The sequence below is a fragment of the Copadichromis virginalis genome, linkage group LG8 (assembly GCF_057382275.1).
Source record: "Copadichromis virginalis isolate Kocher_CV1m ecotype Utaka linkage group LG8, C_Virginalis_male_GT1.1, whole genome shotgun sequence".
NCBI classification, from domain to species: Eukaryota; Metazoa; Chordata; class Actinopteri; order Cichliformes; family Cichlidae; genus Copadichromis; species Copadichromis virginalis.
In genome coordinates, this window is record NC_140625.1 from 22,696,653 (window position 1) to 22,715,067 (window position 18,415).

Genomic DNA, 18,415 nt, shown 5'->3' on the forward strand with positions numbered 1-18,415 from the left:
AAGGCTACCTCGTCAAGCCAGGACTCTGCAGTCTATTTACACCTACAGGCCAGTGGACACTCTTTCAGTGATGAGGATGTACACATCCTGGACAGGGAGGAACGCTGGTTTGAGCACGGAGTCAAGGTTTCTCTTCAGCACTGTAGCCAGACTGACAAAAATTCAGAGCTCTGTTAAGCCAACCATTCCTTTAATGATAACTAGAAATGATTTCATGAATTTCTTTACAAACAAAACTTTAATCATCTCACAGACGTAATATTATATCCATCGAATTTCAGTGCAATTTGTATTCATTTAGTCTTTTTCTCCAATTAATCTTTCTGAGTTAACTTCAGTAATTAATTCCTCCAAACCATCAATGTGTCTTTTTGACCCTATTCCTACAAGACTGCTCCAAGAATCCTGCCATTAATTTATGCTTCAATCTTAAATATGATCAACCCATCTCTCATAATCGGCTCTATGCCGCAGGCCTTCAAGCTAGCGGTAGTTAAACTATTACCTAAAAAGTAATCTCTTACTCTCTTACTTAGCTAGTTACAGGTCAATCTCCAACCTTTCTTTTATCTCAAGAATTCTTGAGATAAAAGAAGAGTTTGAAGAGTTTGAAAAGTTGTCCTAAAAACGCCCTGAAAAGCCTTCAGCTGATCCAAAATGCTGCAGCAAGAGCACTGACAGGGAGTAGACAGAGAGAGCATATTTCTCCTATATTGGCTTCCCTTAACTGGCTACCTGTTAAATCCAGAACCAAATTCAAAATCTGGCTCCTTATATACAAGGTCTTCAATAATCAGGCCCCATCTTAACTCAGTGACTTTCTAGTACCATATCACCCTATTAGAGCTCTTTTCTCTGAGACTGCAGGCTGACTTGTGTCTCCCAGAATATTTAAAACTGCACTGTATAAATAAAATTGAATTGAATTGAATTGAATTGAATTGAATTGAATTGAATTGAATTGAATTGAACTGATCTGAAATGGGAACCGAGGAATGGTGCTGTGGTTGCAGATACTATCTCGCTGCGAATATGCTCTTGGTCTATGGTCATGACAATTTGCATATTCATACGTACTGACTGACCTCATGGCCATTGCAAGTAAGTGATGGAACGTTCAGACATTGTGCAAAGGTGCGTTTCTAATGTTGGAAAAACCTCAAATCAGCCGATTCTCACCAATAAGCTCACATGGACGACTGACAAAAGGTTCCTTCCACTATAAACAAACCATCCAGATGAACAGAACCAACTTTCTAGAAGAAGGTACGTTATGGTGACTTAAACCATGTACCATAGCTCCTACACTGAAAGGACACTTTGACCACATGATGGCACTGTAGAATGAGTGAAGCTAAGATGACTATGACTTATAAATGAATCTTGTGTTTGAACTGGGCTGAAGGTTTAGGTTAATCTCAGAGTTATGCCCAAGTTTCTGTACAAAATGGGAAACCTGAGAGAAAATCCCGCAGTAGCAGCTGGCTGACCCATGAGGCTGATTGCTGATTGACAGCATCTGTGTGAAGTAGTGCTCGAAGTGTGTATAAAAGCAACAGGTGTGTTTTTCTTCAGTATGGGCACCTTTTTCCTCTTATTATACCAGCTAGAGAGAACGCTCATCATTTACTGTTGTTTTGAGAATGGGTAAGACTTTTTCTTCCTGGTAACTGCTGAAACTTGTTTGGTCTCTTATTTTGAACAATGTGAAATATTTGTATGTTTGTGATCTGACTGGAACTCTCTTTTTATTTTTTTGGCTTTGCAGCCAAGAAAGTGCTGATTGTGTATGCCCATGAGAGCCCTGCCTCTTTCAATGCTGCTGCCAAAGATGCTGCTGTGGCAGCTTTGACTGCTCAAGGCTGCACTGTAGACGTGTCTGACCTGTACGCCATGAAGTTCAAAGCTGCTGCTACTACTGAGGACATCACTGGTATACAAATATTCTGCAGGTATAGCAATGCTTTGATTGCTCTTCAGATGTGAACACTAAATTTTTGTTGCAGGTGGTGTGAAGACTGCAGAGGACTGCTATGTAGGTCAGATTAAATTGGCATGGGAGGAGGGCAGACTTGCAGAAGACATAAAAAAAGAGCAGGAGAAGCTCAAGGAGGCAGACCTTGTCATCTTTCAGGTAGTGCCTGACTGGAAATGTGTATGGTCGGCTGACAGGTATCCACATCAAAATGACCATTAAACCTGTGTTCCCAGTTCCCCATGTACTGGTCATCTGTTCCTGCCATCATGAAGGGGTGGATGGATCGGGTGTTGGGCTGTGCCTACGCACAGGAGAAGCGGTACAGTGAGGGGATCTTCAAGGTGAGAGCTCCACCAACATGTCTGTGTTCAGGCTGTGTCCTCTCCCTCTTTGCTCACTCCTTGCTCTCTGTACAGGACAAGAAAGCCATGCTGTCCTTCACCACTGACTGTCCTGAATCTGTGTACAGTGACACTGGCATCAATGGAGACATCAATGTCACACTGTGGCCACTGCAGGTGAGGTCTCACTATAAACAGAGCCAAGCATGAAATGATCTGTCATGTGGTAACAGCTGCTCCTCCCTGTGTGCAGAACGGGATCCTGAACTACTGTGGCTTCCAGGTTTTTGCCCCTCAGATCTTCTGGGATCCTGCTACTGGTTCTCCTGAATCTCGCAGCTCCATGCTGGAGGGCTGGCGCACACGACTGCAAAACCTCTGTGGGGAAGCCACTGTGTACTTTGCTCCCCTGGACTACTTTGACAAGGAGAAGGGTTTCCTGCTGAAGCCTGAGGTCAAAGAGAAATATGCCAGCAAAGAATGTGGCCTCACAGTGGGGATCCACATGGGCAAGCCACTGCCAGCCAACAGCCAGACCAAGGCCGGGGTCTGACAATGGAGTGGGTCCATGTAATGTCTTGGTCTTAAAATGTGTGCTGCAATAAAAAGGCTGCTTTATTGGAACTTCAGTTTGAGCAATGAGTTTCAAATGCACCACTTGGTTTCATACAGTTCAGCCATCTAGAAAATGGTACATATACATAACAGGATACACAAAGCTGTCTCTGTAGGCTTTCAAGACTGGTGTCATTTTCCAACACTGACCAAATTGACACTTGGGGCTGTATACCAGAAATGTGAGCTGGCAATGGTACACAAAGAACTGATGCAATGTGTGGCATTAGCATGCTGAGTGATGGCTTAATCCATCCAGCTCACTACACCATCTAGAATGTGATGGTGTCGTCACCTTCATGGTTCACTTGACACTACTTCATCGCCTCTTTCCTGTACAGGTACTGTCTCTCTACCAGTAGCACCACTGCTGGAATTGTGGGGAATGTTGGTGCTTTTCATCAAGGGGAGGGAGGAGCTCAGATTACCAAGTAATTTTCAGCATGTGAGCAGAGGGGAAATGTGGCACTTTAAAATATGAAGGTGTGGTCAGCCATTACCTTTCAGTAGTGGTCGAAAGAAGGCCAAAAATGACACATCTAAAAACATTTTAACTTTCGTATGTACAAAATTCCAACATAAGATTTCTTTGAGAGAATTAGAAATAGTTGTCCTGAAGCTGGCAGCCTAAAAACACTGGGTCCAATTACATCCAAAATTTCATTTTTCTGCAATACATTTTCTGGTTTTGTTCCATCCACCAACTGATACCGATTCAGGGCTGGAACCTATCCCAACTCCCATTGGGCAAGAGGTAGGGTACATCCTAAATACGAAACTGGCCTGTTGTACAGTCCATTTTATATCCTATAGTGTGAAATTTCTTATTTCTCCTTAATTTTGTAAAGAGGTACATGAATGCTCCAGATTTGAATGCAGCTCCAGTGGCACAATCGGTTAGCGCGCGGTACTTATATGACAGTATTTGGCTGAGCAATGCTGAGTTGAAGCCTCACCTGGAGCAGTGGCTTCATGCTTCTCCACATTTATGATAGAAAAACTCTTGTAGGTTACTGCTACAAAGGTTGTGTTGGCTAACACCCATATATGAAATAGGAAAATATGCAATATATACCAAATGAACAGACTGTTGAATAATTCAGCCTATTTGTATGCTGAGTTATAAACAAGTATCTTGTACTTTAAGTGTTAAAATGAGGCGGGGTACACCCTTTCTTGTGGTGCTCCAATCAGTGCATGTATGATAGTATCAGAGCCAATGTTGTGGCTCTATGTCCATGGTCCTTGAATGACAAAAATACACAACAAAGAAGAAGAGGCGGTACACACCCTAGACAGGCTGCCAGCCTATCTCAAGCCTAGTACTCATTTGTTCATTAATTTTTCTTTGATTTATTATAGGTCCATGAATGGCTTTTTTTTTTCAGCGCTCCAGTGGCGCAATTGGTTAGCGCGCGGTACTTATATGACAGTATTGGGCAGAGCAATGCCGAGGTTGTGAGTTCAAGCCTCACCTGGAGCATAATGTTCAAGCTAATTTTTTTACCCAATGCCAATAGATAAATGCTCAAGGAAAAAAAATGTGTCCTTGTTTCTTGAGAAAATAACAAATCTCATGTAGGCAAATGCTACTGACAGCACTACTGTCTGCTTTCTTCAAAAAGAGAACCGCTTGACTCAGCTTCAAGAGGAGTTGAGGGGCCATTGAAGGGAAAAGCTGGTGCCAGGTTGAAAGGGTGGTGCTCTCTTTGTGGCAGAGCTTCCTGTTCTTGTTGCAACATACGGTGGAGTTTTTGTGTAGCTTGTCAGAAAATTTAATTAAAAACTTATAGATATATGCCATATCCCATAATGATATACTCGGTTACATCAATAGGAAGTCACTAAAATCAATACTGAATCGGTGTGTAACTTTGCCAAAATGATGTTGGATTATGTAGTTTTCTCTATTCCCCTCCCCAACCAGCAGTGACATGTTTAGCCACATGTTCTCCTTAAATTGCTGGCTGTCTGAGTGGTGTCCAAAAAATGATGTGGGCTTTATAGATAACTGGGAAACTTTCTGGAGGAAACCTGGTCTTGTTTGGAAAGACAGCATCCATCCCACTTTGGATGGAGCAGCTCTCATTTCTAGAAATCTGGCCAAGTTGATTAAACCCCCAAAATGTGACTATCCAGCACTGGGACCAGGAAGCAGAGTTGCAGTCTTACATGCCTCTCTGCAGCTTCTCTTTTCCTGTTATCCTCCAAACCCCATCCCCTTAGAGACTGTGTCAGCTCCTAAACAACAAACTAGAAATCTCTTGATGCACGCTCAATGATCCAGGTAAGTAAATCCCAAAAGGTTGATTCTGTTCATCTGAACGTAGTGTTTTCAATGGGAGAAACATTTCGTCACTCTTCCAAGTGACTTCTTCAGTCTCAGCTGACTGCAGGTTTCCCCAGCTTATAAACAGTACATTTGCACAGAGGTCAGTTCCTTGATCATTAATATGCAAATTGTCATGACGATTGATCAGTAACCACTGATAAAAGCTTACTGATCAAAGCCCACTGATCAATGGCCATGAGTATCATTCACAGACAGTTGGGGAATGGCTGCAATCACAGCATTGTAAGATGGCAAAAGATGTACCCTTAGGCCCCCTCCTCGATTCAGAGATGGTCTTTCCCTTTTCACGTAAATGGCCTCCTTGACTCCCCGCTCAAACCAGGGGCCTAAAGAAAGCTCCAACCAATCCAGGAGAGAAGGACAACTGCTGCCTAAGCAAAAACCCTTAGTGATCTCGTATGTGTCAGGAGTATCAGAACAGTTGAGACACATTTCCTCTTAAACGCCGCGTCTCGGTTACTTTTTATCCCCAAAACACGCTGCACCAAAAATTGGTCCACCCCAAGGATCGGGTCCCTCGACACAAACAGAGTAATATACTGTACGCTGTTAAGTGCAAGGAGGATTGCCAGGATTTATACATCAGAGAAACCAAACAACCTCCGACGAAGCAGATGGCACAACACAGAAGGCTACCTCGTCAAGCCAGGACTCTGCAGTCTATTTACACCTACAGGCCAGTGGACACTCTTTCAGTGATGAGGATGTACACATCCTGGACAGGGAGGAACGCTGGTTTGAGCACGGAGTCAAGGTTTCTCTTCAGCACTGTAGCCAGACTGACAAAAATTCAGAGCTCTGTTAAGCCAACCATTCCTTTAATGATAACTAGAAATGATTTCATGAATTTCTTTACAAACAAAACTTTAATCATCTCACAGACGTAATATTATATCCATCGAATTTCAGTGCAATTTGTATTCATTTAGTCTTTTTCTCCAATTAATCTTTCTGAGTTAACTTCAGTAATTAATTCCTCCAAACCATCAATGTGTCTTTTAGACCCCATTCCTACAAGACTGCTCCAAGAATCCTGCCATTAATTTATGCTTCAATCTTAAATATGATCAACCCATCTCTCATAATCGGCTCTATACCGCAGGCCTTCAAGCTAGCGGTAGTTAAACTATTACCTAAAAAGTAATCTCTTACTCTCTTACTTAGCTAGTTACAGGTCACTCTCCAACCTTTCTTTTATCTCAAGAATTCTTGAGATAAAAGAAGAGTTTGAAGAGTTTGAAAAGTTGTCCTAAAAACGCCCTGAAAAGCCTTCAGCTGATCCAAAATGCTGCAGCAAGAGCACTGACAGGGAGTAGACAGAGAGAGCATATTTCTCCTATATTGGCTTCCCTTAACTGGCTACCTGTTAAATCCAGAACCAAATTCAAAATCTGGCTCCTTATATACAAGGTCTTCAATAATCAGGCCCCATCTTAACTCAGTGACTTTCTAGTACCATATCACCCTATTAGAGCTATTTTCTCTGAGACTGCAGGCTGACTTGTGTCTCCCAGAATATTTAAAACTGCACTGTATAAATAAAATTGAATTGAATTGAATTGAATTGAATTGAATTGAATTGAATTGAATTGAACTGATCTGAAATGGGAACCGAGGAATGGTGCTGTGGTTGCAGATACTATCTCGCTGCGAATATGCTCTTGGTCTATGGTCATGACAATTTGCATATTCATACGTACTGACTGACCTCATGGCCATTGCAAGTAAGTGATGGAACGTTCAGACATTGTGCAAAGGTGCGTTTCTAATGTTGGAAAAACCTCAAATCAGCCGATTCTGACCAATAAGCTCACATGGACGACTGACAAAAGGTTCCTTCCACTATAAACAAACCATCCAGATGAACAGAACCAACTTTCTAGAAGAAGGTACGTTATGGTGACTTAAACCATGTACCATAGCTCCTACACTGAAAGGACACTTTGACCACATGACGGCACTGTAGAACGAGTGAAGCTAAGATGACTATGACTTATAAATGAATCTTGTGTTTGAACTGGGCTGAAGGTTTAGGTTAATCTCAGAGTTATGCCCAAGTTTCTGTACAAAATGGGAAACCTGAGAGAAAATCCCGCAGTAGCAGCTGGCTGACCCATGAGGCTGATTGCTGATTGACAGCATCTGTGTGAAGTAGTGCTCGAAGTGTGTATAAAAGCAACAGGTGTGTTTTTCTTCAGTATGGGCACCTTTTTCCTCTTATTATACCAGCTAGAGAGAACGCTCATCATTTACTGTTGTTTTGAGAATGGGTAAGACTTTTTCTTCCTGGTAACTGCTGAAACTTGTTTGGTCTCTTATTTTGAACAATGTGAAATATTTGTATGTTTGTGATCTGACTGGAACTCTCTTTTTATTTTTTTTGGCTTTGCAGCCAAGAAAGTGCTGATTGTGTATGCCCATGAGAGCCCTGCCTCTTTCAATGCTGCTGCCAAAGATGCTGCTGTGGCAGCTTTGACTGCTCAAGGCTGCACTGTAGACGTGTCTGACCTGTACGCCATGAAGTTCAAAGCTGCTGCTACTACTGAGGACATCACTGGTATACAAATATTCTGCAGGTATAGCAATGCTTTGATTGCTCTTCAGATGTGAACACTAAATTTTTGTTGCAGGTGGTGTGAAGACTGCAGCAGACCGCTATGCAGATCAGATTAAATTGGCATGGGAGGAGGGCAGAATTGCAGATAACATAAAAAAAGAGCAGGAGAAGCTCAAGGAGGCAGACCTTGTCATCTTTCAGGTAGTGTCTGACTGGAAGTGTCTTTGTGGTCAACTAACAGGTGTCCACATCAAAATGACCATTAAACCTGTGTTCCCAGTTCCCCATGTACTGGTCATCTGTTCCTGCCATCATGAAGGGGTGGATGGATCGGGTGTTGGGCTGTGCCTACGCACAGGAGAAGCGGTACAGTGAGGGGATCTTCAAGGTGAGAGCTCCACCAACGTGTCTGTGTTCAGGCTGTGTCCTCTCCCTCTCTGCTCACTCCTTGCTCTCTGTACAGGACAAGAAAGCCATGCTGTCCTTCACCACTGACTGTCCTGAATCTGTGTACAGTGACACTGGCATCAATGGAGACATCAATGTCACACTGTGGCCACTGCAGGTGAGGTCTCACTATAAACAGAGCCAAGCATGAAATGATCTGTCATGTAGTAACAGCTGCTCCTCCCTGTGTGCAGAACGGGATCCTGAACTACTGTGGCTTCCAGGTTTTTGCCCCTCAGATCTTCTGGGATCCTGCTACTGGTTCTCCTGAATCTCGCAGCTCCATGCTGGAGGGCTGGCGCACACGACTGCAAAACCTCTGTGGGGAAGCCACTGTGTACTTTGCTCCCTTGGACTACTTTGACAAGGAGAAGGGTTTCCTGCTGAAGCCTGAGGTCAAAGAGAAATATGCCAGCAACGAGTCTGGCCTCACAGTGGGGATCCACATGGGCAAGCCACTGCCAGCCAACAGCCAGACCAAGGCCGGGGTCTGACAATGTAGTGGGTCCATGTAATGTCTTGGTCTTAAAATGTCTACTGCAATAAAAAGGCTGCTTTATTGTAACTTCAGTTTGAGAAGTGATTTTTAAATTCACCACTTGCTTTCATACAGTTCAACCACCTAGAAAATGGTCTATGTACATAACAGGATACTCGGCAAGCTTTCAAGACTGGATGAATTCTGATTGCCATGTTTAAAAACCTTAGCATGTGCATGTGGGAGGACAGGAAATGTGACTTTCTTTTTAGTCATGGTCAAAAGACAGATCCCTGTATTAAATAGAATAGTCATTTCAAAAATTGCACAACTAAATTATTATTATCAATTTCTTTTTAAAACTGAGCATTACATATGTACAAAATTCATACAACTCAGATGTCTGTGACAGGACTAGAAATAGCTGTTCTCAGCTATTGCTTACTTCAGTCTCCCTGTTCTACAAGTTGGCAGTGTTGGGGAGTAACGGAATACATGTACCACCGTTAGGTATTTAAAATGCAAAGTATGAGTGACTGTATTCCGTTACGGTTTAAAAAGGTGGTATTATGAGAAAAGATACTTTGTTGAAAGAAATGGATTACACGGTGGTATTTTTCTGTTTCATGTCGTAGGATTGTTTGGGTTTTGTTTGACAGCTATGTTCTGTTGTTCCAGGCGGCAGCGTTACGGTTGCCATGGTTACAGGGCAACGCTCTCTCTGCGAATGTCTGTTTCCTGGGTGACAGAGCGCCTTGTTGTTCTTGTTGTGCTAAGCTAATAGGCAGAATGCTAGAGACATAGCCCTAAAGAATGTAGCCTCATGGGTAGTGTAGTCCGTGCTGCAGGGAGAATGGACTACCATACCCGTTATGTTTCTGTGAGTGCAAGGAGGGAGAAAAAGGAAAGTGGAAAAATACGAGTTGTCATCGAGCAGAAACGGGAGCTGGAAGCATGTAAATATAATAACCACTGCAGCGAAGAAGAGTGCCTGACGAGCCCAGTTGTAAGTAAGCTATTAAGACTCGACTGTACACCCTGTTCGTGTTTTCTTCCGAAACAATAAATTCCATTGGAGCAGCCTTTCAACGCCTCTCTCTGTCTCTCGCTAGCAAATTTGACCCAGACAACAAAGTAAAGATATTTTTCGGCTACAAGCCCAACACGGACCCGACGTATTAGCCAGAGGTCCCTTTACTATGGTTCGGAGCCGCGGACCTTCAGTAATAGTAATAAGTCACATTCATGTAGTTGTAAACACCATGATAATATATTAAGTAATCCAAAGTATTCAGAATACGTTACTCTCATTGAGTAACCATTATATCTATCTAATCTTTTGGTATGGAAAGAGAATTGTTCTGCAGTTCATTTTCTGGTTTTATTTTCCATATATACATTGATAACTCACATCTGCATGGGGACTTGGGACTTGAACCTTTCCCAGTACCTATAGGACAACAGGCAAGGTACACCCAATGTATTAGGACTCAACCTTACACTGAAATAAAGTCTTTATTCACATTTACTGTTATTAATAATATAATACATACAGCACAGTGTTCACTTAGCTTTGCACAAAAATAGCTGCTAGTAATGTTCTCCAAAGAGCTTTGACTTTTGATTTTGAGTATATTTCAGAGGCTAATTTTTTCTTTGAGTAAGCAGTTTGAAGCAGCACGTTGGTTAGCATTGTTGCCTTACATTAAGAAGGACCTGAGTTCAATTCCACCATCGTCCTTGGGTTTTTCTGTGTGGAATTTGCATATTCTCCCCGTGTTTCTGAGGGTTTGGCACTAGTATCTGTGCCTCTACGTAAGTACAGAACGATTATACTTTTCCCACCTCTGTAGGTAACCAGCCTGTTGCAGAGGCAATTTTATATCTTAAATGGCCTGAAATTTATTTCCCCGTAATTTATTATAGGCTCATAAATGGAACTCTTTTGGCGCTACAGTGCTGCGATCTTGCACTCACTGCTACAAAGGTTGTGTTAGGTAGCACTCTATTGTGAAATAGGAAAAACATATACAGAATATAAATAAACTATCAAATAATAGAGACTGATTACATCAAGTATACTCAATATAAGTAATACAAAATAGACATTTTGCCATTCACATATTACCTAAAATCTTTCTTTATTAAAACTCCTGTGTTTTTAGTATTTTTCTCAACTACAAGGCGTTTTAATTGTGATGACTTAAACAAGATGAAAAAAGAGGCAGGGTACACCCTTTCTTCTAGTGCTCCAAACTGTTAATTCACGGTGTTTAATAATACCTGGACTTAGTAAAGTCTTTTGATTTCGTCCAATCTGTAAATGGTGCCACTTAAGAATGTGGACACATGCTAGACTTGGTTTTATCTTATGATCTTTAACAATGTATGTGTTAAAGATGCGTTTTTTTCCGACCATATGCCTATTTTATTTGATATTGCTTCTCTTAACGCCATTGCAAATTGGGCTGTGCCTGTTCGATATTATTGTGCCTTTCGTTCTGATACTGCCGAACAGTTTTATATTGTTTGACAATCTCATGTCATATTCTTCGGAGTTGCCTACCTCAAATGACTTACTTCTGTATTTTGATTTTGCTTGTAAATCTGCGCTGGATGTTGTTGCCCCATTGACACTAAGACAATGTAAATCCAAGACAAGGTTTTGGCTAACTGATTTCACCCGAGAAATTAGAAAACAATGTGGGAGATGTGAAAGACAGCGGAAGAAAGACAGGCTGCATTTCTGTCTGGAAACCATAAAAAGTAGTTGGAAAAGTTATCCTAAGGCGGTTAAAGCCGATAAACTTGCCTGTCTTTCTCAACTTATTTCGGCCAACTCACACAACCCCCGTGTTTTATATAATACTAAAAATTCCTTTGATGATCATTTAAATAGGGTGGTAAACTCGTCTTTTTATCACCTCAGATGCCTATCGAAGGTCAAGCCTTTCCTTTCCAAACACAATTTGGAAACTGTTATTCATGCTTTTATCACGTCACGTTTGGACTATTGCAGTTCCCTTATAATTTGGGTTGGGTTGGGCACCCTGTCACGCTTGCAATTAGTGCAAAATGCGGCAGCACGTTTTTTAACTGGTAGAAGGAAATTTGATCGCATCACTCCGATTCTGGCTTCACTACATTGGCTTCCAATTGAATGAAGGGAGAAAGGAATCAAAGCTTTGTGCATGTGCTCCAGTGGTGCAATTGGGTAGCGCGTGGTACTTATATGGCAGTATTGGGATGAGCTATGCTGAGGTTGTGAGTTCAAACCTCACCTGGAGCAGATTCTTGAAGTCAATGTTTACCTAAAGGGGAAAGAAGTATCTCCTTAACCTGTTTTCTTTAAGAGACAACAAATGTCATGTATGCCTATTAGAAAGTGAATTTGTGTACTTTCTTCAAAGAAAGTATCTTTTGTGAGCCTCACGCCGAGGACATCAATGGGCTTACTGAGTGTATCACAGACTACATAACTTTCTGCACCAACTCCGTTGTTCCAGCTCAGACTGTTCATTGTTACCCAAATAACAAGCCGTGGGTGACTAAGGACTGTGCCAGCCTCTCTCTTCACATGGCGCTGTTGCCTCCTGTGAGATTCCTGACACCCCTCCCCCACCCATCACCTTCACTCAATACCAGGTTGAGATGCAAATGAGGAGACTTCACTCAGGCAAGTCTGCTGGACCAGACGGAGTGAGTCCCCTCGTCCTCAAGGCCTGTGCCCCCCAGCTGTGTGGAGTCTTTCATAAACTGTTTATGCTGAGTTTGAGTCTGCAGAGGGTACCAGTGATGTGGAAGACATCATGCCTCATCCCTATTCCAAAGACGCCACGTCCCAGTGGCCCCCAGGATTACAGGCACTGACCTCCCACATCATGAAGACCCTGGAAAGGCTCATCCTGGACCAGCTGCGACCCATTGTCAGACCACATCTGGATCCCCTTCAATTTGCTTATCAGCTTCGTCTCGGAACAGAGGACGCCATCATCTACCTGCTCAATCGAGTCTACACCCATCTGGACCAGCACTGTGAGGGTCATGTTTTTTGACTTTTCCAGTGCTTTCAACACCATCAGGCTGACCCTCCTGGGTGATAAGTTAACAGCAATGCAGGTGGATGCTTCTCTGGTGTCCTGGATTGTTGATTACCTGACAGGAAGATCACAATATGTACGTCTCCCACAGTGTGTGTCTGACAAGGTAATCAGCAACATAGGGGCACCACAGGGGACTGTCCTTTCCCCCTTCCTCTTCACCCTCTACACCACAGACTTCAGCCACTGCACAGAGACCTGCCATCTTCAGAAGTTTTCTGATGACTCCGCGGTGGTTGGATGCGTCAGCAGGGATGATGTGACAGAGTACCGGACTGTGGTCGACTCCTTTGTTACGTGGTGTGAGCAGAATCATCTGCAGCTCAATGTGGCAAAGACCCAGGAATTGATAGTGAACTTCAGGAAGACCAGGAAACACTTGACCCCTGTTTCAATCCAGGGGGTCAGTGTTGACATTGTGGAGGACTATAAATACCTTGGAGTACACACTGACAATAAACTGGACTGGGCTACAAACACCACAGCATTTTACAGAAAGGGCCAGAGTCGTCTCTATTTTTTGAGGCGACTGAGGTCCTTCAACATCTGCCAGAAAATGCTCAGGATTTTCTATGAGTCTGTTGTGGCCAGTGCGATCCTCTATGCTGTTGCATGCTGGGGAAGCATCTTAGTTAGTGTATTGTCTGTCTTTGTTAATGTTTGTTTATAATGGAGCACTGTAACGAAAAATAATTTCCCCTAGGGATCAATAAAGTATCCTGATTCTGATTCTGATTATTTTATAGAAATTTTGCCATCTATTTATTATATAAAAACTTCTTTCTTAAAACCCACCTCTTTGTTTTCAGAGATATAAAACACTGTCTGGCTTCATAAGCATTATGATGACTTAAACCACGACCACATGATGGCACTGTAGAACACCTTAAGAAATTATTGTAAACGTTCCTAATAATGATTTAAAAATAAAGCATTATTGTGTGTGTGTGTGTGTGTGTCCTCTTGTATAGTTTATATCAGTGGTTCTGAGACTGCAGGACTTGGTCAAACATCCAACATTGGTCCAAGTTGAACACCAATCATCACAGGAGATGATGGAGAAAAACTGAGGTGAATATTATTTATAAGAGAAAATTAAAAAACAGAATGAATATAATGAACTGTTATACATTTATGCTGTGTTTCAACTGGGATGAACATTCAATTTAGTCTGAGTGTTACTCCCACTAAAATATTTTCCAGTTTTAGTAATGAATAGGAAACCTGAGTGAAAATCCCAGCAGCTGGCTGACTCATGACCCTGATTGCTGATTGACAGCACCTGTGTGAAGTAGTGCTCGAAGTGTGTATAAAAGCAGCAGACTGTGTTTTGTTTCAGTATGAGTATTTTTTTTTTCTCCTGTTCCTACGTCAGCTAGTCAGAAAACTCATCAGTTACAGTTGTGCACCAGTTTTGAGAATGGGTAAGAGGTTTTCTTCCTGGTAACTGCTGAAACGTGTTTGGTTTCTAATTGTGAAAGTGTTTGGTTTTTGTTTTGGCTGTTTCCTTTGGCAATTAATGTGAAATATTTGTATGTGACTGGAACTCTGTCAAATCTTTATTTTTGGCTTTGCAGCCAAGAAAGTGCTGATTGTGTATGCCCATGAAAGCCCTGCCTCTTTCAATGCTGCTGCCAAAGATGCTGCTGTTGCAGCTCTGACTGCTCAAGGCTGCACTGTAGAGGTGTCTGACCTGTACGCCATGAAGTTCAAAGCTGCTGCTACTACTGAGGACATCACTGGTATACAAATATTCTGCAGGTATAGCAATGCTTTGTGCTTCAGTTGTAAATATTAGCTTTATTTGCAGGTGGAGTGAAGGATGCTGAGAACTTCTGCTACGCAAAGGAGATCAAATTGGCATCAGAGGAGGGCAGACTTGCAGAAGACATCAAAAAAGAGCAGGAGAAGCTCAAGGAGGCAGACCTTGTCATCTTTCAGGTAGTGTCTGACTGGAAATGTCTTTGTGATAGGATGAAGGGTGTCCACATCAGCAGTGAATGTACATTTCAAAACAGACCTGCACATATTTTATTCTATTAACATCAGCCACTGCACTGTGAAAGGTTCTGGTGCTACCAAAATACTGTAGTTCTGTAATTTGCATATGGATGTACGTATATCTAAATTGGATACACTATACAATGTAGAAATATCTTCACGTAGTATGGTTAAGTAAACTGCTTATTTTATTTCTTCTGTGTGTACTTTACTGCTGCAACAAAGTGAATTTCACATTCTCTTGCAATAAAGGCTCTCATCACATTAAAATGACCATTAAACCTGTGTTCCCAGTTCCCCATGTACTGGTCATCTGTTCCTGCAATCATGAAGGGGTGGATGGATCGTGTGTTGGGCTTTGCCTACGCACAGGAGAAGCGGTACAGTGAGGGGATCTTCAAGGTGAGCGCTCCACCAACATGTCTGTGTTCAGGCTGTGTCCTCTCCCTCTTTGCTCACTCCTTGCTCTCTATACAGGACAAGAAAGCCATGCTGTCCTTCACCACTGACTGTCCTGAATCTGTGTACAGTGACACTGGCATCAATGGTGACATCAATGTCACACTGTGGCCACTGCAGGTGAGGTCTCACTATAAACGGAGCCAAGCATGAAATGATCTGTCATGTGGTAACAGCTGCTCCTCCCTGTGTGCAGAACGGGATCCTGAACTACTGTGGCTTCCAGGTTTTTGCCCCTCAGATCTTCTGGGATCCTGCTACTGGTTCTCCTGAATCTCGCAGCTCCATGCTGGAGGGCTGGCGCACACGGCTGCAAAACCTCTGTGGGGAAGCCACTGTGTACTTTGCTCCCTTGGACTACTTTGACAAGGAGAAGGGTTTCCTGCTGAAGCCTGAGGTCAAAGAGAAATATGCCAGCAAAGAGTCTGGCCTCACAGTGGGGATCCACATGGGCAAGCCACTGCCAGCCAACAGCCAGACCAAGGCCGGGGTCTGATGATGGAGTGGGTCCATGTAATGTCTTGATCTTAAAATAAAGCCTGCTTTATTCAAACTTTGAGCAATGAGTTATAAATGCACCACTTGGGTTTCATACATGTTATCCCTCTAGAACATGATGTATACTACCACAATGTAATGATGGTTCTTAGTCCATATAGGATCCAGTCATGTATGGCTTTAAATGTGATGGGGGGGGGCTGGTTATCGTTCCACATGCTAATGAAAATCCCTGTTCTAATAGGAACACAGGTGTTTAGGGTTTTTCTTTTTTTTTTTTTTTTTTTTTTTGGGGGGTGACCGTACACAAAGGTTGAAAGCAAGCCTGACACCTGACCGCTGCTGTAGATCAGGTGACTGCAAGCCCTATTGCGCCTCACTGCCTATACTACAGGCTTTGGCTGGGTTTAGCATGAATGCAGCTTTAATTCAATTTTATTTATATAGCGCCAAATCACAAAAGTCATCTAAAGGTGCTTCATGGATCACACTTTCAGCAGTATGTGTTCCTTCTGTCCTACATGCAGTTGCACTCTTGCAATTTCTGTGAGGTAAAAATGTCTATTGCCACTGTGGGATCTTCCACGATTTTGCTCCTCCCACACATGAACTGAAATCAGCTGACTGTGATGCCAGTGCACAGGAAGAGTAAAGCATGTTTAATATTTAAAGATTGTGTTTGTCCTTTTTCTAATATTTGTACTGGTGGCTTTTAAGCATTTCTATTCCCCTGCCACCGGTTGGTCAAGCAAATCCATGTGAGCGGCTATAGTTTTTTTTTTTTTGTACCAAATTCAACCAAGATTTAGCCAGTCATGTGCTCCTCCACTACCAAGAACTGTAGAAGCCAATCAGCTCTCGCTGCAGTGGAAGCACACTAACTGTACTGAAGACTAATCAACATTTATATGTAGTTCACTTAGCTGCTTTTTAAAAAGTAAGAGCCAAGGATGTCAGAATAGCTCATTTAAATGCGTGAAAGTCGATCAAATAGTACAGTTAACTGCTTCTAAAACATTACTGGGAAATAGTATAACAGAGAGCAGGGACGTGCAGAGAGGTTTAAAGGGGCGGGTGCTCAAAGTTAAAAAGGGGCACATTGAACCATGCTGAATAACAACAACACACATTCATCAAGAATCTAATATGGGAAGGGCAGGGCTGTGTTGATCTGAGACTGTAGACATTAAAAAGTCCACAGGAGAGATGGTAGCTGATTAAACAAGTTTCATGAGATAATAACAAAATGCAAAGATTGGTGACAGCGCTTGGAACCATAAGGCAACGAAAAACTGTGACATAAACTCGGCTCTGCCTGTGAATCACTCTTTGCTTCTCTTCTTCCTTCCTTCCCATCATTTCATATATCACTCTCCACTTGCTGTCTATCTGAGAACAAGGCACAACTTGCTATTGCAATAAACTATAATCTAATTATCCACACCTAACAACTCTTGCACTTAATCTATAATAAAATGATGACAGCAAAATGTTATAGCCCTGCCTTTAGTAGCCTCATACAGCTCCTACTGTTTCCTCCTCATGTCCTTACCAGCCATGTCTGCACAATGTTATATCATGAGTAATATTTTTTTAAATCCAGCTAAATAAAACACACACATGCACACACAGTGACATTTTAGACCTTCTTCAGAATACTGTATATACTATGGGCATCCTTACATTATTATTTATTACTAGAGCTACAATAATAAAGCAATGAGGAGGGGGAAGTAATAAATATGAAATAATGTATTTATGATGATTCCATTTGTTTCACTATCCACTCTGTGCAGGGGCAAAGCTTATTACATTTTTAAACTGTAGAGATACAATCATTTTACTGCTGTAAAATCCAACTTTTGTCTTATTTAAAATATAAATCTAATATAATCTGCTTCTTAATGTATGTTCTTTAAAATACAGCGTGTGTTTTTTAATATATTATAATTATAATAATTATTATGTGGACATGCATATTAGATCGTTTTTTAGTGAAATATAATCCCTCCAGAAAGGCAGGAAATGCCCAGAAACTTACTTTAAAACTAAATATGTTCCCTAAAACGGTGACAGAGCTACAGACCCATGACAGCCTTACACAGGTAGCCAGCAGCTATGACCAGCACTACTTGTGCAGTTAATAAAAGGACAGGTAATGTTTGTCACGCTGTTGCACACACAGCACGCTCGTTTGTTTCAGTTCGTCAGTTGCAACAAGACAGCTTACCAACGTGTACGTAATAAGCTAATACTCCTGTGTGCTACACACTACAGTGTGCGCTGTACACCTACTTACTGGGTTTGTCGCATCAGTCTGTGTCTCTGAGTTAACTTGTGTTTCTCCTACAGCTCCGGACCGCAACAAATGCGCGTGCTCTTTGTGAGCTCGTTCCCGGCTCGTAACCAGCGCGTTCTGCCGTCGAGGGCGATCATTGGTTAAATGTGATCATGTGACTGATGCAAGCCAGATCCTTTTATTTAGCAAAACTATGATTAATAGTTAAATATTATTGTTGAGGGGCACAGACAGGACTCCGCACGCACACACACATAAAATAAATAAATAAATAAATAAAAAAAATTTA

The 18,415-nt window shown here is 42.1% G+C and overlaps 3 protein-coding genes and 2 non-coding genes across 5 annotated transcripts; all 5 read left to right on the forward strand.

Annotated features, from left to right (window-relative positions):
* The first annotated feature begins 1,546 nt into the window (after nt 1-1,546).
* On the forward strand, nt 1,547-2,924 carry LOC146703373 (NAD(P)H dehydrogenase [quinone] 1-like). Its single transcript, XM_085467245.1, has 6 exons — nt 1,547-1,647; nt 1,769-1,933; nt 2,007-2,134; nt 2,212-2,319; nt 2,395-2,496; nt 2,573-2,924. Exons 1-6 carry the CDS (start codon nt 1,644-1,646, stop codon nt 2,870-2,872), a joined length of 807 nt encoding a protein of 268 aa, XP_085323371.1. The 5' UTR covers nt 1,547-1,643; the 3' UTR covers nt 2,873-2,924.
* A 1,399-nt stretch (nt 2,925-4,323) lies between these two features.
* trnai-uau (transfer RNA isoleucine (anticodon UAU)) lies at nt 4,324-4,417 on the forward strand. Its single transcript has 2 exons — nt 4,324-4,361; nt 4,382-4,417. It is a non-coding gene; the product is annotated as a tRNA-Ile (tRNA).
* Nucleotides 4,418-7,456: 3,039 nt separating this feature from the next.
* On the forward strand, nt 7,457-8,948 carry LOC146703375 (NAD(P)H dehydrogenase [quinone] 1-like). Its single transcript, XM_085467246.1, has 6 exons — nt 7,457-7,557; nt 7,680-7,844; nt 7,918-8,045; nt 8,125-8,232; nt 8,308-8,409; nt 8,486-8,948. The coding sequence occupies exons 1-6, from the start codon at nt 7,554-7,556 to the stop codon at nt 8,783-8,785; spliced, it is 807 nt and encodes a 268-aa protein (XP_085323372.1). The 5' UTR covers nt 7,457-7,553; the 3' UTR covers nt 8,786-8,948.
* Nucleotides 8,949-11,964: 3,016 nt separating this feature from the next.
* On the forward strand, nt 11,965-12,058 carry trnai-uau (transfer RNA isoleucine (anticodon UAU)). The gene is made up of 2 exons: nt 11,965-12,002; nt 12,023-12,058. It is a non-coding gene; the product is annotated as a tRNA-Ile (tRNA).
* A 1,895-nt stretch (nt 12,059-13,953) lies between these two features.
* LOC146703377 (NAD(P)H dehydrogenase [quinone] 1-like) lies at nt 13,954-15,882 on the forward strand. Its single transcript, XM_085466588.1, has 6 exons — nt 13,954-14,293; nt 14,447-14,611; nt 14,680-14,810; nt 15,165-15,272; nt 15,348-15,449; nt 15,526-15,882. Exons 1-6 carry the CDS (start codon nt 14,290-14,292, stop codon nt 15,823-15,825), a joined length of 810 nt encoding a protein of 269 aa, XP_085322714.1. The 5' UTR covers nt 13,954-14,289; the 3' UTR covers nt 15,826-15,882.
* Nucleotides 15,883-18,415: the final 2,533 nt, after the last annotated feature.

Coding starts and splice junctions, on each gene's coding strand:
- LOC146703375 (XM_085467246.1), top strand. Junction 7,845..7,917: donor TACTACTGAGGACATCACTG/GTATACAAATAT, acceptor TTTTTGTTGCAG/GTGGTGTGAAGACTGCAGCA. Junction 8,046..8,124: donor CAGACCTTGTCATCTTTCAG/GTAGTGTCTGAC, acceptor CTGTGTTCCCAG/TTCCCCATGTACTGGTCATC.
- LOC146703373 (XM_085467245.1), top strand. Junction 2,135..2,211: donor CAGACCTTGTCATCTTTCAG/GTAGTGCCTGAC, acceptor CTGTGTTCCCAG/TTCCCCATGTACTGGTCATC. Junction 2,320..2,394: donor ACAGTGAGGGGATCTTCAAG/GTGAGAGCTCCA, acceptor CTCTCTGTACAG/GACAAGAAAGCCATGCTGTC.
- LOC146703377 (XM_085466588.1), top strand. Junction 14,612..14,679: donor TACTACTGAGGACATCACTG/GTATACAAATAT, acceptor CTTTATTTGCAG/GTGGAGTGAAGGATGCTGAG. Junction 14,811..15,164: donor CAGACCTTGTCATCTTTCAG/GTAGTGTCTGAC, acceptor CTGTGTTCCCAG/TTCCCCATGTACTGGTCATC.